We start from the raw sequence: 25313 nt of genomic DNA on the forward strand, positions 1-25313 counted from the left end.
CACTCTGGCTACGATTCGTAGCGGCAGCACAAAAAATGATAGTTCACACAATGGAAAGTGCGGCTCCGGCCACACTTTCTGTTGTCTGCAATATTGAATTTGGATAAAAGTCCACACAGATGCACCTGCATCCCAATTCAACAGAAATTAGGTTCATCTGGATGAGTCACAGAACCTGGCCTAAATTTGTATATTTCATCCTTGAAGGGATGTATGAACGAAATCTGCAAAAATTTAACCGAAAACATGCAATAAGTTTCTGTAAGGCACATTACAACTCTGGCGGTTAGAATGAGAATGCCGTCAATTTCCTTATTAATATCATAAGCATATTAACCAAGCTGAACATGCACATTAAAGGCCGTTGCCAAAAAAGATAGATGTGAAACAAGTATTGAGTGCTATATTTGACTCTGACCACTTTTGTAGCCTTTTTTATAAGGTGTTGTATAAAGATAAATCATATACCACAATTTCAATCTAAAAATAATTTTTTAAAGAGACTTAGGTCTATTTCATCTCCACATACAAAATTATAGAATTGTAGACAATTCAATGAACTTTTAAACTAGTAAAGACCTTTAATATAGTAAACGTACCTCTAAGTAAACCACCCAGGGCATCACCAGTGTTGCCACCAAAAGATCAGCCACAGCCAAGCTGACAATTAGGTAATTGGTGGTGGTTTGTAGAGCCTTCTCCCTAGACACTGCCATGCACACCAAGACATTGCCAAAGACGATGACAAATATGAGGAGTGTAAGCAGCATGGCATAGTAATTGTAGTGAGTCTTCTGGTCGATGTCTGTGCCATTAGTGCCATTATTGTATTCATCATTGTACATGGACAGATTCTTTAGATCCATGAAGGTGAGACGGTCCCTCTTCTAATTAGCCCTGCAAAAAAGAAGGGATAAGTCAGCGTAATTTACAACACATTTTATTTTTCATTGTTATATTTTACATATTGTACATAACATAAAAACAGACACATTCTATGATTGATGCACTTATTGAATTTTTTTAGGCATTTTTGCATGTAGATAGGACAAAATATACCAGTATTAGGGTCTGCAACAATGCTGACGTCGACATTGTTTCTACCAGCAAAAATTTATTTTACAGATGTCAGTCAGAGAAACCATTATGGTACTCTTCATCTAACTTGGCAGTGTAAGTGTGATTTGAGATGTGTTCATGAAAGCTACTGTTTTGGGTATATGAGCATGAGAACAGTGATGCCTCCTGTTAAATTGGGCAAAAGTTTTGATCGGTCCGGGTTCGAGTGTTCAGACCCATATCGATCATAAGAACAAGCGGGGAGAGGTCCGAAAAAGTTGGTCTCCATAGACTTACATTAGGAGCCCAACTCATGTGACACAGAGCCGGCAAAAAGATCAGTCTTCCCCCGTTCATTTTTAGGATCAGTACAGGTCTAAACATTTAGACCTGGAACGATCAAAATTTTTGACATGCCCTTCCACAATCTATAATATAACAACCAAACAGTTATAAAAAGGTAATTATTTAAATCAAGTATTTAACATATTTTTCGGGATCCCAACAGTAACAAAATTATTGAAAGTAAAGCAGTAAAATACAGCTTTGATATAGAACAGCATGCATATTATTAAATATGGTTGGAAAGCTACTGTAATACAAACAAACTCAGCACGGGCTTCAGTATAGATGCAGCAGGTAATGTAGCTTTTCTCAACTAAACACGAATAGTGCAGCTTTATATTACTTACATAGAAATAAAGGGAAAACAAAGCAATACAATGTAGCTTTAGTTACATAGCTAAAGAAACATTAAAGTGAATGTACCACTAGGCACATCTTTTTTTTTTTTTTTTTTCACATAAACAGACTGTCTCCGGCGTAAGGGATGTCAGTGCCGCTGTACTTTTTTTTAACCGCAGCCCAGTTTCCCTGCATGGTGCCCGTCTATTACCAAACCCTGGCCAGGCATGAAGCACTGGAGTCGAGCCTACCGTCCCCCAGTGTGATGAACCCCCCTCCCCTATGTGATGCGACTCCATTAGAATGAATGGAGCCGAGTCACAGAGGGGAGATCGTCGTATTGGGGGCTGACAGGCCCACCTTTAGTGCTTCATGCCCGGCCGATGGTCGGTAATAGACCGGCACCATGCGGGGGAACTGGGACCTGGTTAAAAAAAAGTGCTGTGGCACCAGCATCCCCACGAAGTGGTACAATTGCAGTGTATGAAGTGGTACATTCGATTTCATCACAGCGAGTTCAGTCCTTGAAGGGATAAAAAAATGCACAGTATGTACAGGAGTAGGGACGCAGGGAATGGAGTCCCTGCTCCTGTACAGCACACTAAGAAATGGTACAAATTCAATGGGCAGGGTGCAGATCATCCAGCCTAGAGAACACAGCAAGTGTAACCTAAGATGCATACAACATGGACACATACCTCTAGGCCACTGTATAAGGAAATTAAATTATGCTACAAAATGTTGGGATTTCAACTATTTGTGCAGAATTGATTTGTTCACCTCTGATCAAGTTTTTTTTTTTTTTTTAGGAGACTTTAATGTCTCAAGTAACACCCTAGTTGATGTGTTATATCCTACAATAATCTGGGATTTATTTCATAGCCTGAGGACAGACTTATTATATTTGCTGCCTCTATAGCAGTTATTAATAGTGTGCCACCAGTTTCCATACTTGATCTGGCATTATCCTCCCCACTGTGACTTTTTTTTAGTTGATAATTTGAGTATTATCTTTTTTTAGGCAATATTAATGAGGGTTGTGTTTTAAAAGTGTGTCTTTTCAATTTCACTGGATACTGTCGGGGTTCTTATCTCATTGGTTGACAGGTAATTGGGAGCTTTATAGGGTCCCATGATAACATTATTTTTTACCAAGATAGAGATAGAGGTGCATGAAACCTATTGAGTTTTACAGACTTAACAAGGCAATTATAATGTTTCAATTGGTTTTATATGCCATTAATATTTCAGAAAGGTTAATCTGAACACAAAATAATTGTTATACGAAGATATATTAACATTGCAAGTAATAACATGTATCTTAACAATTATTTTACTTTGTAATATAACTTCATTAAAATTAGTGAAAATTTATTTTTATTAATCTACTATTATATGTTAAGTTGCAACAGAAAAGGGAGATACATGCCTCTCTGCTGCCACCAGTGTTCTTTTAGTGAACTGCAGGGCTGCCCAACAAATTTTAAACTTGCAGCCCTGTGTAAAAATGGTGTTGCCTAGAGTGTCTGTACCCTAGGATTGGGACACCTCTCTGCCCCCACCCTCCTCACCATTAGGATTGCCCCCAAGCAGGATTTTTCCTATCACCTGTCTGAACACTGCACAGGTGCCTTAACAATACAGTACATGTTCAGTGTCCAGACAGGTGATGAATAGGAGAAATGCTTCCTGGGAAGTTCCTAATGATGAGGAGGGCAGGGAGGGGCGACGGAGGGGTGTCGCAATCTTAGGGCATGAGTACTCTAGGCCACACCAATTTGACACAGGGATGCAAGTTTAAAAGTTGTTTTTTAGGAGAATAACTGCATCACCTGCCGAACGGATCCCAGGATAGATCTTGGATTAAAAGTAGCTATCGGAAGGTCCAATCAGTTTTTTTTTCTTTTTTTTTGGGGGGGGGAGGGGCAGATTGTGGCTACAAAGTCGCTTTAACATTTCTTAAAGGCAACGTGTCACGTATAGAAGAGGGCAGTAAAGGTTACCCAAACAGACAGCATTTATTTTAATGATGTACGGACCGTCTTAGCTCAGACCCCTAAGGAGAGAAGGTTTAGTGCAGAGTTTAGTTTGCTGAGGAATGTATTCTTTTTTTTCAGGTCTTGCCCTTTATATTCAGCTAGGAAACAGATTGTTCTATGTAAACTTTGAAGTGTGTTCTGTATTCCGGGTATGAACTGAATGACAGCAGGGGGCTGCTGTAAAAAAATATCATATGATGCGTTAAGTGAAATAAATTGGATTATGTTTCAATGAAAAAGCCAAAATAAAATGGACTCTTTACAGACTTCCCAGTGCAAGTAAGTCTAATGTTTTCTGAAAAATTATAATTACAATTCATTAAAATGTTGCAAGAAATATGAATAGAACACGAAAATCCTATTCTGCAAAACACAAATCTGATTAACACAATGATCTACAAAGTATAAGGAAGTTAAAAATAAAAATGTTTTCTAAATGACCCGACCATGGTTACAATTCCCTAAAAGATATACATCACCATTTCATATTCCGATTGTTCCTTACTGCGCTTTGTGATTTTACAATTTATAGACAGATGTTTTAAAGATTTTCAAAACATTGATAACCTGTGGATCTGCTATTTAATTTTAAAGTTTTTTTTTATAGACTGATTTATAATTCCAGTAGCCCATCCTCACCAACATATTGTGCTTCATCATTGATATAACTACTTGGTTACCTCAATTGTCTGAAGCTTAGTTCATGCCTGCTTCTTCCATGCTTTCCCTTCTTCTACTTAAACCTCAATTTGCCCTCAGGGTAAGCTCTTTCTCAGTCTTTCAAAGGGCCAATGTAAATATTCAAAATGTTACCAAAAGTCTTATAGCCTAATGTATATCGGGTAGATTCTCCTATTATAAGATAATAAAAAATTCCTTAGCGTTTCATGAAGTTGGCTTGTATAAGCATATTTCTTAATATATATGACCACAGACTCTTTTCAGACTTTCAACTTTCTTCATTTCTTCTACCCTGTACCATGTTGCTTCTCAAATGTATCACCTAGCCTGGTGACTACAAACCTATGCTGCCTTGCCCAAGTTGTCTGTCTCTGATTATGCTAGTATGCCACCCTGACTAGACCTCTGCGCATACCAGGACCTATGCCTGACCCCTTGGTGCTTCTCTTGACCCACTGGGAAGGCTTTCATTTACACCCCCCACAAAAAAATAACAGACCCTAATAGGATAAGGCTAAATGGAGAGAACAAGGAGGGTACCTAAGAAATGCCCTCAGAAGTGACTAAATGCCAAACTGGTTGGGTGGCACAGTGGATCAATCACCTTTGAATGTATTAAAATTCCCAGCAGTCCCACCAGCACAGTTCCTTGTGCTGACAACTTTTTTGATTACCCAAATTTATAGTATGTTACCAAGAACTATAGTATAGACAAAAAAGGCTTGTACTAAAATACATAAATACATGTGGATCTGAATAGGATATACTTAAATAGTACCTGTCATTAAAAATATCTTTTGATATGTCATCAGCATGTCAAAAGTTATTGATCGCAACAGGGTCACTACTGAGACCTGCTGATATCAGAAAATATAGCCAGGACGAGAGTACAGAAGCAGTGGCATCCACTCCCTGGCCAATCATTAATTCCAACAATGTAGCCTCGTAGACTTGAATTGTCAGATCTAGCCGATCAGTACATACAGCCGAGGAGTGGATCACCCTCCTGCCATGAAGAAAGCGAATGTCCAACACCAGGGCAGGAGTTTTAATGCAAATCGTCCTTTATTGTTTAAAACACAAATACTACATCATCAATGACCAACATGTTTTGGGCCACAGGCTTTCTTCACGTTTGGTCTGGCTGTGTTGTCTTTGGCAGTTCTTTGCACCAGTGTGGAGACCCAGACAGCAACGGTGAGCGGCTTTTTTATTCATTTGCGCACTTCTGCCATGCTCTTTCCGTGACAGTAAGACTCGCTGTGATCAATGACTTTTGAAAAGCTTGGTGACTAGAGATGAGCGAGGACCAATGCTCGTTACTTGAGTCTTTTATATTTCAATATTCAAGTGCTCAATTCGAGTAATGAGCCTCATTAAAATCAATGGAAAACTCTAGTATTTTATCAGGCACCTCCCACTCGGCAGAGAGGAAGGTACCTGGTTAACGTGACAGCGTGGCCTCCAGGTTAGGGGGCCAGACTGTGCTCTGTTGGTGGGGAGAAGGGCAGGAAAATTATACTTACTGCTCTGCTCTTTTATCTGTTTTCACTAGTGCCGTGGAGCCAAACATCAGCAAAGGCGGGACAGCAGCTGAGGCAGAGTCCACTCAGGTAATCAGGCACTGCAGTCCTGCCCTAGGCGCTTGGCTGAACTGCAATAGTGAAGACAGCTAGAAGATAGACAGACACTCTATTAAGGCTATAGAAATGCGTTATGCATTTCCACAGCCTTAAAGCTTGTTGAAAGGCTAGTCAGCTGCCTTTTAACCAGCTTTTTGTAAGCAAGCACCCAAAAAGCATTCAGTACTTGCCTATGTATTGAGTACTGTCGAGTAGCCTGATATTCAAGCAAATACTATACTTGATGGAATATGCTCATTCATCTCTATTGGTGACATGTCAGTTATTTTTTCCATAAAGTTATATTTAATGACAGTGACTCTTTAAAAGTTTATGCACTTTCTCAAAGATAAATTTAGCTCCAGTTTCTACAGATCCTTCGCTTGCAATGTATTCACTTGGATACATTTCCTGCTCCAGTTAGGATGGTTATCCATCACATTTTAATTGCTGCCAGACTGTTCCTGGCACAAGCTTGGAAGTTGCCTAATCCTCCCTCCTTAAATGATGTTGTCAGGCGTGTTAACTCCCAGTGTTGTCATGAATCTACCCTGTCTCTGGCTTTATTATCCACAAAGAAAATGCACCAACGTTGGCACCGCTGGACTAATTCAGCATAATTTAAGAAAACATCTGTTAGTGTTTGAGTCCTACTAATGAAGGCATATATACACTCACGTTTGTTGTCTTTCTTCTCTGTGTGGCATATTTAAATGGACATTGTTGTAAACTTTCAAAAATGTAAATATAAATTTAAAGTAAAAAAATAAAAGTTTATGCACTTTCTAAATGGTCCATATTACAAAAGAACAGAGGACAGTTAAGGCCATTTTGACATAAGTAAAAACAGTCTAATGGATTGAGTCAGACCTTCCTCTAAAGTAGATCCTTCCATTCACAAGTCTTCAGCAGAACCACAAAGGCATTAATGGTGGACATTAAAGGTGCATTAAGTCCAACCAACACTACTATAATTTATCATGATAAATGGTGGATGAGCTTAGTAGATTGGAGCATAGCTGGTCTGCCTGAGTGGGCTTGCCAGTGTTCCAGGATGGAATGGTTAGTTATGAAGACTTCTGCTCGTAAGCTTCTGCTCCAGAGAATGGGCAGTTCAACCGAAGAAGGAGCCCTGAATGGATGGAATTACCAGGTTGTCAAAGAACAATCTCTGTAATTTGCAAATTTGCAATTAATTTTAATTTTTTTTTTCAGGAGTGAACTGAACGTGAGAGAAGCAGAGGTCTGCTGATGGATAACCGAGACAAATGGTTAAGAGTTAACTTTTACAATCTTTAAATTGAGCTAGTTTGATGTGTTCTCCCAGCTGGGTCTGGACTCCACATTTAGTATATGAAGATATAGTGAGGGTCTTGGTATAGAAAGATATAAAGATGGTGAGGGGGAGCATATTGATGTTTTGTTTTGTTTTATAATGGATGGTAATGATTAAGACCGGGTAAATTTAGCAAATGGAGAAATGGAGATTGTATGGGGTAGGATATGGATGACTGAAGAATGTTTGAACTTGATTTTGTATTATAAAAAATTAATTAAATAGTAAAAAAAAAGTCCAACCAACACTAGACTAACAATAATGCAATACTTAAGTCAAATAGTGACAGAACGCAACATGTTTGAGGTTTCGGACTACATTAATCAACCTAATGAAAAGCGATATAACTAATATCATGGTACACTCATTGAAGCTCATGTAATACCATGGACCCAACAGCTGGAGATGGATGAAACGCGAAGCTGGGTCCATGGTATTACATGAGTACCCCATAGATAACTTGACTTTCACTGTTCTTATTAAGCAGTGCATGCCTTTAAAGTGGTTCAACGCTTTTTTTGTTTTTTAGATGAATAGACTGGCGCCGGCGTGGGCATACCGATGCTTCAGTCGCTGTCTGGTTCTTGCACACACATGGTGCCGGTCTATTACCGAACACCAGCTTGGCATCAACCACTGGAGGCAGGCCTGCCGACCCCTAGTGTGACGATCAGAGGAGAGGGCAGATAGTCGCACTGGGGGGGGGGGGGGGGCAGCCAGTCCACCTCCAGTGCTTCATGTCTGGCCAGTGCTTGGAAATAGACCGGTGCCAGTCTATTCATTTGGAAAAAAAAAAAAAGTGATGTAATAGTGCTACATTTGCTTTAAGAACGTCCACCAAACATTAAAATATTTATCATATAAAGCACTAACCTCTGGACAATGGGCACCTTCAAGAACTTACAATAGTAAAATCAATGTAAACACTATGCTTCCTTAGAACAAAATAATAACCTTAATTAGATGTTTTTATAGAAAAATCAAATGGGAAATCAAACTGGGTCATGGAACAAAAGTACAGTGAAGAAAAGGAAACATGGAAACAAAGTGAAAGTTCACAGCTATGCTATATCTGAAAGGCTTTTAACAGAATTATACCCTTTGCAACGAGTTGATGTGGAGCCATAAAGTAACCCAATAATCCCTCCATTATAAAATAATGTTCTGTGGCCACTTTTTTATGCATGTGCTCTACAAAATTGTCTTAGCTGACTTAGGCGGTGTACTCATGCTAACCGATATCTAAATCCCAACTCACTGACTTTTACCCCCGCTCCCCCCTTTGAACCACATACACCCTATAGATTTTTAAATAATTGTCATTTAAATACAAGTTATTACAAACCAATCTCCATTATGGACCTGTAGGGGCAGTAACATGAAAACATTGACTGTTGGCAAGTATGAGAACCTACAGTACTACTTTAATATAGTCATTACAGTACTAATTACAGTGTGAGTGACTAAGCTATTAGTCAGTATAGACAAAAATATAAATTTAAAGTTTGCCTTTTTATATGTATTGTGTTAAATGTCAAATTAAAGGGGTTATCCAGCGCTAGAAAAACATGGCCACTTTCCCCCTACTGTTGTCTCCAGTTTGGGTGGGGTTTTGAAACTCAGTTCCATTCAAATAAAATGGAGCTTAATTGCAAACCGCACCTGAACTGGAGACAACAGTAGGGGGAAAAGTGGCCATATTTTTGTAGCACTGGATAACCCCTTTAAGGCTATGTTCACACTACAAACACAAAAGAAAAGATCCAATGAAGGATCAAAAAAATGCAGGACAATCTCAAATATATCAAAAGCTTTTATTTAATTGATTTATATTTAATAAAATTCATAAAAAATGAAAACACAAAGGGGTAAAGCAAAACCAAACAAATAGAAAACATACAAACAGCGAGGGGACATGTGGATGTACTTTATAGAATCATATATTGCACATACTAATAGCTGTATACAAGGTTAGAGAAATACAAACAGCCTCCACTAGATGGCACACTAATTGGTGTGAATAACAATCACTAATATACATATATATATATATCTACATGTATATATACCCGGGCAGAAACCCTGAGAAATGAAGGAGATGCTAAATAAGAATCTCCTATGTGAAGAAAAACACCAAACACCTTTATATATTTGTAAACAATGAAGGATGTCTGTATTCCATGGGGTCCCACTCACCTACTCACCCTACGCGCGTTTCGCGTGGCTTTATCAAGGGATGTGAGTAATGGGAGGAAGCCTGTTCTTTTTAAGCGCCATTCAACCAATGAGAGTAACCTGTTACAGGTGAAATAACTCACCCTAATGACAAACTGACTTATAACAGTGGATTAAGTCATGACAAGAAGGAGTAGGTGGAGAGACAAGCTGATCCATATTGTCATGTGACAGCAAGTGTCACCCCTGACCGGAACGTACGTCAGAACGTTTAAGACGTTTTTGGAAATACAGAGAAAGAGATGGTTACTGCGGTCATGTGACCGCACGCGTCACCCGCAACCGGAAATTACGTCAGAGCACACCGGTCACATGATTGCAAATGCAACCACGTGACCAAGGCTCAGCCCTCACCAGAGCAAACAGGTGATAGTGACATCAGGCTATAGATCACATGACCGCATGTGCGGACACGTGATCTACGGCAATTATGCAAGGAAGAAAAAAACCTTTTGACACATACACTAAAAATCGAATAGTATACGGATCAATTCTTATAATACTCTTTACCTATATGTTGGAATACAAAAACTCCGGATACCCTAGCACATGCACATGTATAACATACACAATACACTTTACATCAAACAAACATAACAAATAAACAAAGACAAGTGTCACATAGATATAATACCACCAGTGAAAAGGTGAAAAAATAAAGTGAAAAAGTGCCAAGTGAAAAAAGTGCAGTGCAGAAATGAAAAACCAAATGTGAATACTTACCACTATGACATCAAACAATCCTTATATATATATATATATATATATATATATATATATATATATATACACATATATATACATATACATATATCTGTATATAACCACACATAATTTATAATACAAAAATTAGAAAAAAAAAAATATATATATAGTTTATATGTGCACAACACGTGCCTGTGCCAAAATCGATATATAAAATGAATGTGTATAATACATGCAGACGCATAAAAATGGCCCTACTGAATATGAAATACATAATATGCATAATACTGTATGTAACACACACCAAACTAAGATGATGTGTGAGCAAAAAAACTACCGTGAAAGTGCAAGTGCAAATAAATAGATCGGTGTCAGTTATAATCACGGACCTGTGAAACTGTATAGAGATAGTGAAAATACCTAATGTATACATGTAAGTGCAAAACCTGCAATATAAAGTGCATATATTACAGTACATAAAATAATTCATATACATTGTGGACATGTCACAGGTAAAGTGTTCGAGGGGAGGTACATCTCACCCAGGCTACTGCTTACGGTGAGATGGTAAATCCGGGAAAGATCTCTTACTCAGCAGTATTATGCTGCTGAGTTGTTCTTTACATTTTCCGGGCCGGATTTACTGGAATGGTGGGTAGGTTGGTAGTGGGACCTGCCATTCCCTTCCCCCCGGTCCAGTTCGGTTGTTGCAATCAGGTGTGCCCTGATTAGCCTGCAACAACTTAAAAGCTCCACAGTGCTACAGGGGATTGCTCTCAGCCAGGGTGAACAGCCTGCATGCTGTGTTTCCTGGGAGCAAGGAGTACTAACACTGCTGGGGTCTATTCACACCCTGCGATACCGCCTCTGGAAGTGACAGATAGGTGACCTGTGTTAGTAAGTGCCCAGACGGGCAAGACCTTTTTGTTTTGTTTTATCCTTAAAGCACAGTGTTGCTGGATTTACTTTGCTGGACTGTTTATGTTACCAATAAACATCAAAGCTGATTTTTCTAAAGTCCAAGTTTGCTGCCTGACTTGTGTCCAAACACACCATCCCCCGGGAAGATCCCTACAACATATAGATCAAAAGTGCCAATATAAAGTGCATATATTGCCAAACATAGTAAAATAATCTATATGCATACAAAACCTAAAGTGCAATATATCATCGTATAAAGTGACATAATGTAAAGTGCATGCGTACACATATATAGCTCATGGTGAGAAGTAAGATAAAGCAGGAGCCAATTCAAACGAACAAGTTCTCTGAACCCATATATTCCTAATCCTCCAAACAGGACCAGCACGTCAGCCTCTCATTGATCGAAGATCCCAAATACGTAGGCTAAAATAGAACACAACAACAAACATATAGTGAACGCTACAAAGCAGTTAAAAACAAAGATTATATCTCGATTAAAAATGTGTGTGTAAAATAACATACAACAAAATTAAAACCAAAAAAGAAAGAAAAAAAGGCTTCCTTAATAAAGAATACTTATTAAAGGGGCATGGAAGAAAAGGGGAAAATTTCAATATTCTGAACGATATAAGAAATATAAGGAATATAGGAAGGCGTCATTATAGAAAAGGGGCAAAGCTATTATATTCATTAAGGCCAACTGGAGCCATTGTTTTAAGAAGGTAAATCCATCTTGTTTCTTTTTGTGCCAAACGTTTTTTAATGTCTCCACCACGTATATTTGTATGGATCACATCAATCCCCCGTACTTTCAGGCCTGTTTCATCACATCCATGGACTGATTTGAAGTGTCTCGGTAAAGACTTCAAGCCCACAATGTCAGTTACGTCCTTGGCTGCCCGAATGTCTAAGACATGTTCACGGACTCGTCTCCTCAGCTGGCGTGTGGTCATGCCAATATAGATTTTATCACATGGACTCTCTAAATCACAAGTGGAGGTTCTTGAGTATGGTCTATCGTTTTCCCCTGTGGCTAAATTTGATTGTTTTACAGCCATAAAAGACCTCCAGCTCTTTGGGAGGAAGTTGTTCTATAAGAAGATTTTCTCCGAAAAAAAGACTGACACTACATTTTCAACTTTGGAAGAACAACAAGCCGTACATACACTTGTGGATTTGTTAAATGAACAGGAGATGGGCTCAACATCAGACACTCAGGGTAAGTTCCCGAAAGCGTTACTTCCTAAGTCTACTAGGTTTCCCATGCTATCCTTATGCCCCGCCATTGATACATTTGTGAAGTTGGTGGCAGCTGAGTTTGAGAAAATTCCAATGTCTTCTCATCAGGATAACCTCAATCGGGCACAACGGTATGCGCTACAGGAACTGTCAGAAATGAAGGAAGTTGTTATAAAACCATCCGATAAGGGGGGTAACATAGTGATCTGGCCTACCTCCCTCTATGAGAAGGAGATGTTGAAACAACTGCGAGAGGTTGCATGTTACAGAAAACTTACTTTTAATCCTCTTCTTTCATTTAAGGGCCAACTGGAGGGACTTTTGACATCGGCGGTCGGACAAGGCATTCTTACATCTACCGAGAAAAAAGCATTGACAATAGAATCACCGACGATTTCAACGATATACCTATTACCCAAGGTACACAAGGATCTCAATAATCCCCCGGGGAGACCTATAGTGTCGGGGAATAATAATCTATGTGAGCCCTTGTGTAGGTACATTGATTATATACTTCGCCCCCTTGTTGAAGATTTACCATCGTACATCAAGGATACTAGTGATTTTTTGGCGAAAGTAGATGGGATACAACTTGATGAAAGTATGCACATCGTCACATGTGACGAGGAGTCACTGTATACCTCAATCAGGCATGAAGATGGTATACGGGCAGTTCGCTTCTTCCTATCAACCAGTTGCTTGAGTAGGGAAATATGTGACTTTATTGTAGAGGCCCTACAATTTGTCCTCACCCACAATTTCTTCACCTTCAAGGATTCTTTCTTCCTGCAGCTCCAGGGAACGGCTATGGGGGCGGCTTGTGCGCCCTCATATGCCAATTTATTCCTGGGGCTGTGGGAGAGGGATATATTCCAAGTGGATCCCATACCGGGCATTGAGAAGGTGATTATGTGGGGACGGTATATTGACGATATTGCCATGATCTGGCAGGGGTCATTACAGGAGCTGCAAATATTTATGCAGCGACTAAACCAAAATGATCGCAACATCAGATTGACATACAAGCATAGTCGTACGAAAATTGACTTCCTGGATGTGTCATTACAGGTTGATGAACATGGCTTTGTCCAGACCGATCTATACCGGAAAGCGACCTCTGCTAATACATTGTTACATGCATCCTCCTCTCATCCTTCACATTTGATCAAAAATATTCCAGTTGGCCAATTCCTACGCGCTAGAAGAATCTGTTCCACCGATGCAGCCTTTGAAAAACAAGCTGAAGATCTAAAGATGCGCTTTCGTGAGCGTGGTTACAGTAACAGGTGCATCAAAAGAGCATACCTGCGGGCTAAACACTCTCATAGATCGGATCTATTCCACTCTGAGAAGAAAGATGTTATGGATGAGACACAGGTGAGATTCATTACTGACTTTAATGGACAGAGTCAGGCAATGGTACAAGCATTGAACAAATATTGGCCTGTCCTATGTATGGATGAATCACTTAATTCGTTTTTACGTCCACAGGCGTCTGTCACATATCGTCGATCTAGGAATTTGAGAGATCATATGGTGCGTAGCCACTATCAACCAGTGAAACCAGTAGAACCATTCAAAGGAGTGAGGATGAAGAAATTTGAATCCACCCCCTGTGGTAAGTGTGTAGCTTGCCCCAACATGGATAGATCCGATTGTTTCTACAACTCTGATGCTACCAAGCAGTATGGGATCAGACATCATATCTCCTGTGATACGAAGGGAGTTATCTACTTCGCCACGTGTCCATGTGATAAAATCTATATTGGCATGACCACACGCCAGCTGAGGAGACGAGTCCGTGAACATGTCTTAGACATTCGGGCAGCCAAGGACGTAACTGACATTGTGGGCTTGAAGTCTTTACCGAGACACTTCAAATCAGTCCATGGATGTGATGAAACAGGCCTGAAAGTACGGGGGATTGATGTGATCCATACAAATATACGTGGTGGAGACATTAAAAAACGTTTGGCACAAAAAGAAACAAGATGGATTTACCTTCTTAAAACAATGGCTCCAGTTGGCCTTAATGAATATAATAGCTTTGCCCCTTTTCTATAATGACGCCTTCCTATATTCCTTATATTTCTTATATCGTTCAGAATATTGAAATTTTCCCCTTTTCTTCCATGCCCCTTTAATAAGTATTCTTTATTAAGGAAGCCTTTTTTTCTTTCTTTTTTGGTTTTAATTTTGTTGTATGTTATTTTACACACACATTTTTAATCGAGATATAATCTTTGTTTTTAACTGCTTTGTAGCGTTCACTATATGTTTGTTGTTGTGTTCTATTTTAGCCTACGTATTTGGGATCTTCGATCAATGAGAGGCTGACGTGCTGGTCCTGTTTGGAGGATTAGGAATATATGGGTTCAGAGAACTTGTTCGTTTGAATTGGCTCCTGCTTTATCTTACTTCTCACCATGAGCTATATATGTGTACGCATGCACTTTACATTATGTCACTTTATACGATGATATATTGCACTTCAGGTTTTGTATGCATATAGATTATTTTACTATGTTTGGCAATATATGCACTTTATATTGGCACTTTTGATCTATATGTATATGAATTATTTTATGTACTGTAATATATGCACTTTATATTGCAGGTTTTGCACTTACATGTATACATTAGGTATTTTCACTATCTCTATACAGTTTCACAGGTCCGTGATTATAACTGACACCGATCTATTTATTTGCACTTGCACTTTCACGGTAGTTTTTTTGCTCACACATCATCTTAGTTTGGTGTGTGTTACATACAGTATTATGCATATTATGTATTTCATATTCAGTAGGGCCATTTTTATGCGTCTGCATGTATTATACACATTCATTTTATATATCGATTTTGGCACAGGCACGTGTTGTGCACATATAAACTATATATATATTTTTTTTTTTCTAATTTTTGTATTATAAATTATGTGTGGTTATATACAGATATATGTATATGTATATATATGTGTATATATATATATATATATATATATATATATATATATATATATAAGGATTGTTTGATGTCATAGTGGTAAGTATTCACATTTGGTTTTTCATTTCTGCACTGCACTTTTTTCACTTGGCACTTTTTCACTTTATTTTTTCACCTTTTCACTGGTGGTATTATATCTATGTGACACTTGTCTTTGTTTATTTGTTATGTTTGTTTGATGTAAAGTGTATTGTGTATGTTATACATGTGCATGTGCTAGGGTATCCGGAGTTTTTGTATTCCAACATATAGGTAAAGAGTATTATAAGAATTGATCCGTATACTATTCGATTTTTAGTGTATGTGTCAAAAGGTTTTTTTCTTCCTTGCATAATTGCCGTAGATCACGTGTCCGCACATGCGGTCATGTGATCTATAGCCTGATGTCACTATCACCTGTTTGCTCTGGTGAGGGCTGAGCCTTGGTCACGTGGTTGCATTTGCAATCATGTGACCGGTGTGCTCTGACGTAATTTCCGGTTGCGGGTGACGCGTGCGGTCACATGACCGCAGTAACCATCTCTTTCTCTGTATTTCCAAAAACGTCTTAAACGTTCTGACGTACGTTCCGGTCAGGGGTGACACTTGCTGTCACATGACAATATGGATCAGCTTGTCTCTCCACCTACTCCTTCTTGTCATGACTTAATCCACTGTTATAGGTCAGTTTGTCATTAGGGTGAGTTATTTCACCTGTAACAGGTTACTCTCATTGGTTGAATGGCGCTTAAAAAGAACAGGCTTCCTCCCATTACTCACATCCCTTGATAAAGCCACGCGAAACGCGCGTAGGGTGAGTAGGTGAGTGGGACCCCATGGAATACAGACATCCTTCATTGTTTACAAATATATAAAGGTGTTTGGTGTTTTTCTTCACATAGGAGATTCTTATTTAGCATCTCCTTCATTTCTCAGGGTTTCTGCCCGGGTATATATACATGTAGATATATATATATATGTATATTAGTGATTGTTATTCACACCAATTAGTGTGCCATCTAGTGGAGGCTGTTTGTATTTCTCTAACCTTGTATACAGCTATTAGTATGTGCAATATATGATTCTATAAAGTACATCCACATGTCCCCTCGCTGTTTGTATGTTTTCTATTTGTTTGGTTTTGCTTTACCCCTTTGTGTTTTCATTTTTTATGAATTTTATTAAATATAAATCAATTAAATAAAAGCTTTTGATATATTTATTTGAGATTGTCCTGCATTTTTTTGATCCTTCATTGGATCTTTTCTTTGGTGTTTAGAGTCGTTGGTGCGTTTAGGACTAGTTACTTTGGGCATATTTTTGCTTTGATTTTTATGTTCACACTATGTAGTTTTGCGGTGTGTGACATAGCTTGATGTTGAATGGGATCCCGGACGGAGGGTACACACATTGTACACACATGCGCTCCGGGATCCCATGCGGCGCCGGAAAAAAAATGACAGGTCAGTTTTCTGCGGCCGTAATTCAGTGAATTCTGGCCACAGAAAGACCTGACAGCTCACACAATGAAGCGAGTGGCTCCAGACGCTCACTTCACTGTGGGCTATGGTAAGCTCTGATGCGGGCCTGCATCAGAGCTCCGCGGCCATAAAGATCATCCGGCCAGATCTGATCCGATCCGAGAGGATCCGGCCAGAGACCGGCTGTTCCGTAACCCGGACGGTCTCATACGTAGTGTGAACATAGCCTAAAGTGTTTTTTGTTTTTTTGCTAAAAGTTTAGTGGTCTTTAATTGATCTGTGGTCTTCCAGTGTAAATTAACTAAAAGTTATATATGGTACATACTGTAAACTGAAATGGATTGTATGCCAATCAGTATGCCACTATTCTTGGCTATGTTTTAAATGCCTCCTTATTAGAGGTAAATAAACCTTGAGCGTGCTAAGGTTCATTCACACTTAAACATGCAGGATTTGATTACGGGTGGCTGAAGAAGTTGGATGCAGCACAAATAGTCCTGCAAAACTTGGATACACATATCTAGGTTTTCTGCATTCAACTTCTTCAGCCACCTGTAATCAAATGCCGCATGCTCAGGTTAGTCAGAAGCTAGTGACCAGCGGCAGGAAATAAATACATTAATTTTCATTACCTTCAGCAAATGCTGCCTCCTGCAGGGGACCACCTTTGGCACTGGACCCTGTGGCAAAAATTGCTCTGGACATCCAATGCCTGGTAGCAAATATGGCTGTGTACCTCCAGTACCTTATGGGATCTGGCCACAGCACAATTTATTTAAGTGGAACAAAAACCAAAAAAAACATGCAAGTCCATCCAATTCAGTCTACTATGCTACAATATTGACCCAGACAAAGGGAACTATCCTATCAGAGGCTATACAACACACTAAAATATTCTTGTACTGGTCAATCAGGGGGTCTTTTTCTGCTGATAATCTTCTATGTTTCTATGTATAACTTTTTTTAATTCAAGGGAAACTATCATCAAGCTAGACAAATCTAACCTGCTGATATGTCTTTTTTGTGCATGGAGCACTGAGGATTAAAGTAAGAGACATTCCTGTGCAGTTAGAAATAAGATCCTGATGTTAATTGGGTGGTTTGGAGCACTGGGGGTGGGGCTACCACCTTCCAGGGCACCACTCTACAGCAGACTTCCTCCGTTGATTTTCATTACGAGAGGCGGGATGGCCAGGGGCTGACCAGAGCCCTGGGGGCAGTCCCCCCCCCCCCCCTCCAGTGCCCCAACCCCCTGATTAGCATAAGGATCTACCCTTATACTCAGCGCTCCTTGCACAAAAGTGAGATATCAGCAGGTTAGATTCCCTTTAAAATAGATCCAGGCCCAGTTTGAATTTTTTCTATAAATTCACCTGAAAGACTTTTATAGTCCCCGTGTTTTTTAGGTCAATGCAGCATCCTTCTTTCCTCTTGATATATAAGATGTTTCCTTGTTGTAGATACAGGCTTTGGCATATATAGATCATGTCTTAAACTAATATATACGTATTATTACTGTAGATCACCCACAACCCTTTCCTTTCTTAAAAAAAAAAAATCATTTTACTTTTTTGTTTCATGGTACTGTAGCCTGCTCATTCATTTTGTTGCCAACGTTTAAACATGCTCAGACTCTGATGTTGCTAACCCAATATTCCATACTGACCAGCAATTAGTGAAGTGATGAAAAAATACCTAAAAAATTTCAAATATCCTTCCACACTACTAACACTCACACAGGTCATTCTACATTAGAGAACATTATCCTCCACAGGTGTATTAGGCAAAGGTCACACACAGGTGCACAGTGTAGCATGAAACTACTAAAATTTATTTTAAAAACAAGTCTTACGCGTTTCAAAGCCAAACCGGCTTCTTCCTCAGGTGCCTAAGAAAAAACAGGTATATTGACCTTTTATACAGTCAAAATGAGAGTGAGCGTATAGAAGGTCACTATACCTGTTTATTTCTTATGAAGAAGGAAGAAGCCAGTTTGGCTTTGAAACACGTAGGGCTTTACCTACCCCGGTGTGGGTTCACAGGAAGCCTGTCCACAGCACATTCCCTCTATGCTATCTTGAGAGTTGTGCCTCACAATTGCACTACATTATCAGGTGAGGGAATTTGCAGAGATTTTCTCTTGTTTTTGGTGATTTACCTGGAATTTTGCACCATGTTCATTTGTATTTCTCTAATTCTACATTAGAGGTAGGGATGAGCAAGTTTGCAGGGTGCCGTCAATTCGCTATCTAAACAACCAACAACTTTAACTTATTATCTGCTATGGTACTATATTTCAGCCACTTAATCACTTCATTTTATCCTCTTTTGTCTTTATGAGAGGACAACAATAATAAGAAATTCAGTGATCAGTGAACCGACAGAAAGAAAGAAAAAAAAAGTTTTGCCCTTTTCTATCAGGAATCTACTGAGATGAAAATTCTAAGGCAGCACAGATCTCCTCGGTGTGCCCTCTCTGTGACACCACCATTGTTACAAATATCAATAAAACATGCCGAAGCTTTAGAAATAATTCACCGTGAGATAGAAACTTACCTTGTCTATACTTTCTAACATCTGTAGGTGTGACTGGCATAGGAATCTCCAATTAACTACAGCCGAGCAAGCGTTCTGGTTATTAGCACGCTAAGCAAACATTCCAATGGTAAGAAAAAAATGACCTTTACAAAGAATAAAGGAAAGGAAGAAAGAAATCCAAAGTGTTCAGTGTGACAATAGGCTCGATTCTACCGATATTGTTTTGGTGGGTTAAGAATTAAAAGCAAGCTCGGAGGTGAGATTTGACTTTCTTATTTTGGAGATTAGAAGAAGGTGGAGTTCAGTACATGCAAAAGAACTATTTTTAGATAATCTCAGGAGAAATGTGAGGATTTTTCACCGTGATGTGAACACAATGAGAGAGGAATGCATAGGACATTAGGTGATGGTTAAGGAACGGGGTGACGAGACTGTAAGGGTTCTGGGACTGTTCCATATAAAAATGTAACATCAGGAATAGTACAAAGTGTATATCTTTGTATATAAAATACTATTTTAGGAAGAGACATTGCTTGAAGAGTTTGCGTCCCAGAAAAAAGCTTTGCTTTGATTATCCATCAGGACATTGCATTTTCATTTGTATTGTGAGATAATGTTTTTTAGCATCATTACATAGCTGTGCATGTAGAGATTGTATGACTCCTGCCTATGGTCCCACTGTCTTTATGGGCATCAATGCCATTTGGCTTGTTTGCAGCTGCTTCTCTTATTGATATGCTACTTTAGACAGCACTAACTAGTTTAATGGATGTAGCAGAGTCATGTGCAGGGCACATAGTGACCCGGAGTGCATGCTTTGGGATTGTTTTAATGGAGACATTGTCCTATAAAAGTAGGAATTCTGATAGAAAAGAAAATGTTGTTTTGATTTAACATCTAATGAGTAAGGGCAATAATCAGCCATGATAATTTATATATAGCACTAACATATTGCTATATATATAAATGCGTGACAGGCAGAGAGGTCCGTTACTGGCGCCTCTCCCTGTCAATCGTCCCCGCTGAGTACACTGACAGGGAGAGAGTGGTGATCAGACATGGGCGGAGAGCCGCCCAGAGGACTACCTCTCACCCCTCTCTCTGATGCGTGCACAGGGATTAAACTTTAAAGGGGTTATCCAGCGCTACAAAAACATGGCCACTTTTCCCACTCTCTTGTCTCCAGTTCAGGTGTGGTTTGCATTTAAGCTCCTGTCAGGACAGTTCAGGGCACACAAGGAAACACACACAAAGACAGGTGAAGCCCTGAAACTGTCCCACTCCCACTGCCCCTACCTGCTTGCCACTAGACCACCCTAAATGATGGTGGACAACTAGGTGACGTTCCCTGCACTGCAACAGGGTGACACATGAGACAAGACAAAAGACAATAACAAAGACAGACAACACAATGGTGGATAGTCAGGCAAAAATGGGTCAGAACCAGGAGAATCAAAATATAGACCAGAATCACAGAGCCAAAGAACAGTGAGAAGCAAGCCGAGGTCAGGTAAAACAGGAGTTCAAAATACACAGGAATAGCAAGCTTGAAACAGGCACAGCAAGTGTAATCCTATAGCAGGCATCAGACCTAGGGAATAACTGAGCTTTATCTGAAACCAGGTCCCGGTCTCAGAGACGATTGGAGCAGAGAAACAAGAGATTGGACAGGAGGACCCGGCTGTCAGTCATTATCCAAGGCAAGGTGTTAACTGTATACCTGCTGGAATAAATCTTCCCAGACAATAAGCAGGGCGTTAACCTGAATCAATAGAAATGCCACAGCAGAATAAAACTGTGTTCACACTAATAAAATGATGCAAGTAAACAACTAATTTTGCCGCCATGATCGCAGTCGGCGACCAGAGCTCGAGAACGTTGTTTTACCAAGTACAATCCTGACAGCTCCACTCACTTCAATGGAACTGAGTTTGAAACTTCATGTTTTTGTAGCGCTGGATAACCCCTTTAATATCTCAGGTATACAGCGCTGCAGGCTGATTGGTTCCCTTTAAGGCTACTTTAAGACACTTTGTGTGAACATAGCCTAAAGCAAAATTAGAGCGTCAAGCTGATGGCTAGATAAGGATAGTTGTTAGGATTACGGGCATTCTTTTTGTCAAAAGTCCTCTCCTATCATCAATATGTAAGCCTGGGGAAATGGGCTCAAGTTTCCAGGGGGCATTCCTCAGCACAGCCAGAGCCCATGTAAGTCTAGCCCTTGTTTTGTTTATCTAGTGGTTTTTATGTAGAGGACATGGGCTCGATTTATCTAGGCTCTTGTAGTGCTGAAAATGCCCCTTGGAGCACTTTTGCTTATATCTCCCCAATAGAGAGAATTATTGAAATAAAAAGGTATGTCCAGAATTCTACAGACTAGCCCTATGTAGCTATGGGTTTATTATTGCACCCTTTACCATCACCACCTATGATATTCTTGGAAAGTGCTCCGGTCCAGCCAGAGAACTTCCCAACATGGGTCTCGTTTTTAAACTGAACATGAATTAAAGTTATATGTTTTAACAGCCTATCTCTTCAACTTGGAAGTGCTGGATCACTTTTGGATTTTGGAATTTTTGCTGCAAGTGGGCTGGCCACCCAGGATCCTAGCACCCGCCACTTACAAATTTTGTTCCTGGACAACAACAAGTAAGCTGACACACGAACTTTATCTGTATATTATATTATATTCTTTATTCTCCTCAAATTCTTTCTAAAAATGATGGTACTATATAAGTGTGACCGTTTACCCTGTTTTCAGAGTAAGAATGAGGCATTTCATATTATCTTGCCAATTTTGCAATATGAAAGGAATCTTGCTTAATTGGATGTGTGATATCAAGCTGATTGGTGGGGGTCTGACCTCCAGGGCCCCACCAATTCCAAGAATGAGCGCAAAATTGACCCCAGAATGAATTGTACTCACCAAGCATAAGTGGCCAGTGCACCACCTCCTCTCTATGGGGCCAAACATTTTCAAGCATAGGTTTTGGAAATGTTCAATGGACCCACAAAAATGAATGGAAAGCTGGCCAAATGACCATGGTGTATGATCTTAGGACAAGTTCCATTCTTGGGCTTGGTGGGCCCCAGTAGTTAAACCCCCACAATCAGCTTATTATCCCTTATCCTATAGATACACAATAACAACTAGAGATGAGCGAACCGGCCGAGGTTCGGGTTCGTATAAACCTGAACTATCGGTTTCTGATTCCCGCTGTCTGCCCACTCCTTGGAGAGGGTTGATACAACCTTGAGGACCGCCTGGAAAACTAGGATACAGCCATAGCCATAGGCTGTATCCCAGTTTTCTAGGCGGTCCTCAGGTTATATCCACCCTCTCCACGGAGCGGGCAGACAGCGGGAATCAGAAGCCGATAGTTCAGGTTCCTATGAACCCGAACCTCAGCGGGTTCACTCATCCCTAATAACAACTTGCGATGATTATACCCCTTTAAGTGAGAGAGGAAAAATTTAGTTTGGCTCTGACATTTTCATTACATATTAGCGACTAAACATGTACACTGCCTTTTATTACTATTGCAATTCCCTGTTAAATAGAGCTGACTCTTTGCTTCTAGCACGCTACGCTGCTTTGTGTTTCAGAATTTGTTCATTTTTCAAAACTTAACATAATGTGCTTTTTTTGCAAGAAATGCATCCATGACTTCTAGCATGTCACAATTTGTTAATTATTTCCTACAAAACATAATGCAAAGTCTGCAAACAGATCATCCTCAGACCTTGGAAAGAAACCAAGCTGCTTTCTGCACATGAGAATTTCTGCTTCTACTCCCACACATTAAGAACAAAGGAGCCATATCACTTGTCATAAAGCCTCTATATTGAGAATGCTGTAGCTGGTTACAAAGTGATTCAGTATATTGTAAACCCTACTATTCATATAATCCGTGTATCGCAGACTGTCAGGTTGACCTTTCTAAGGAGCTCATTTACTTGACCTAATATTATGGCGCTTTACCAGTTTAACACTTAAATCATCATGTCAAGTAAACCAAGACCTATGAACTGTGAATATATTGAAATACAAATTTTTCCATTTAGATTGATTTCCCAAGAGAAGACATCAATATAAATGAAAAGGAAGTGTTTTCACAATAAATGTTAACTAGTTAACCAACTACTGGAAGGGTAATGCCTATAACTCTGACTCACAAGAACAGACAGCTATTATTATATGTTACACAAACTGCTAATATGCCTTCTTCTCTTATGAAAACTGTTACATATGGTCATCTATGTGTTACATAGATTCCTCTCCATGTCTCCTCTCTTACAGACTGCTCACTATGGTCCACTCCCCTCTCACAGACTGCTCCAAGGGGCCTCCATCTCTCGTAGACTGCTTCATTGCCTCTTCTTACATAGACTATTCCGTACATTTATTCCACATAGACTACTCCTTGAGTCCCCTTTAAACAAACTTCTTCCAATCCCCCACCACTCAGACTGCTCCTCATCCTCTTCTATTTCTCAAATAGTTTTTTCTACTTCCCTCCAGGCTTCTTGTCTCTGAACAACGATTAGTGTTTGTTTTCCCCTACCTTGCATGGTTTCTTCTTTTTTGGTTACATTTCCTATTTTTCTCCTGAACTGATAAATTATTTGGGAAAATGGGAGTGATTTAAACTTTTGTAATGCATTTTACTTATATTTTTGGAAAAGTATGTTTTTTTTTTACTTTTTTTTTAGTTCCCTGAGAAAAATTCCAAAAGCAATCATTGGATTGCTAATACTTTCCATGCAATGTATCACAGTTAGATCAGTGTTCTGTTAGCAGTGGCTGGCAGAGCCAGACTTTATTAGCTGAGTCACTTCGGCAAGCACGAAAAGTAAGTAGAGGCCTTTTGGATGACCTCAAAATCTTTTGAGCTGACCTCAAAATCATAGTTAATCGGTGTCAAGTCTTTCAGTGTAAACACTCATTGTTCACAGTATATTGATACGAACGCAATTACGATCATTCACAGTATATATACAACAACGCATTTAGTATCGTAATTATGATCGTATTAGTGACTTTTCACAGTGATTTATTTTCTTGTCTATATGCCTTTCATTTCAATGAAAAAAAATCAACACTTGTTGTTTGTAAATGTACATCTATAAGGGCCCTACTACATGGAGCGATAATTTGGGGAATCAGCCGATTATCACTCAGTGTAATCAGTCGATGTAGCGATCATCGCTACGTGTAATAGTTATGTGTGGCCGGCAGCTGATGATTCTACAAACAAAATATATTACCCATCCACGTTCCAGGGCTCCCCCTGCGGTCTGCTTTCTACCCAATCCCACGTGCTGCAGCTTCAGAGTGGCCTGTCAGAGATGACAGGCTGCTCAGCCAGTCACTGGTTTGTCCAGTGATTGGCTGAGTGGCCTGTCAGCTCAGACAGGCCAATCTGAAGCTGCATCACGCAGGATCAGGGAGGAAGCAGACCACAGGAGGAGGCCTGGAATGTGAATGGGTAATGTATACTGTTTGGGCAAGGGCTGCAAGGACATTGGTAATGATGTCCATGCAGCTATTGCTTAACGATTATCTGTTTACAGTATTCATCTAGCCCCCGTCGTCCCGTGTAATAGGACCCTAGGTGCACCACCTGCAGCAGAGGTAACAGATTGGCACCAAGCAATCACATGGCCGTGAATTGGACAGTTGACTGGTGCGGCACCTGTCAATTGGACATCTAAATGCCATGATCGCTATTAGTTGCAGCATCTAAATGGTTAAAAGATTGACATCGGTAGAATAAATGCACAT

The 25313-nt window shown here is 39.7% G+C and overlaps 1 protein-coding gene across 1 annotated transcript in view; it reads right to left on the reverse strand.

Moving 5' to 3' along the window:
- DRD2 (dopamine receptor D2) overlaps nucleotides 1-19652 on the reverse strand; it is a 94801-nt gene extending 75149 nt beyond the window's left edge. Inside the window, exons 1-2 of the mRNA XM_069949045.1 lie at nucleotides 19547-19652; nucleotides 600-897 (exon numbers count right to left, since the gene is read on the reverse strand). Of these exons, the coding sequence (XP_069805146.1) occupies nucleotides 600-866 (267 nt within the window). The 5' untranslated portion in view covers nucleotides 867-897; nucleotides 19547-19652. The remainder of the gene's footprint in view (nucleotides 1-599; nucleotides 898-19546) is intronic.
- Nucleotides 19653-25313: the final 5661 nt, after the last annotated feature.

Source organism: Dendropsophus ebraccatus, chromosome 12 (assembly GCF_027789765.1).
Source record: "Dendropsophus ebraccatus isolate aDenEbr1 chromosome 12, aDenEbr1.pat, whole genome shotgun sequence".
NCBI classification, from domain to species: domain Eukaryota; kingdom Metazoa; phylum Chordata; class Amphibia; order Anura; family Hylidae; genus Dendropsophus; species Dendropsophus ebraccatus.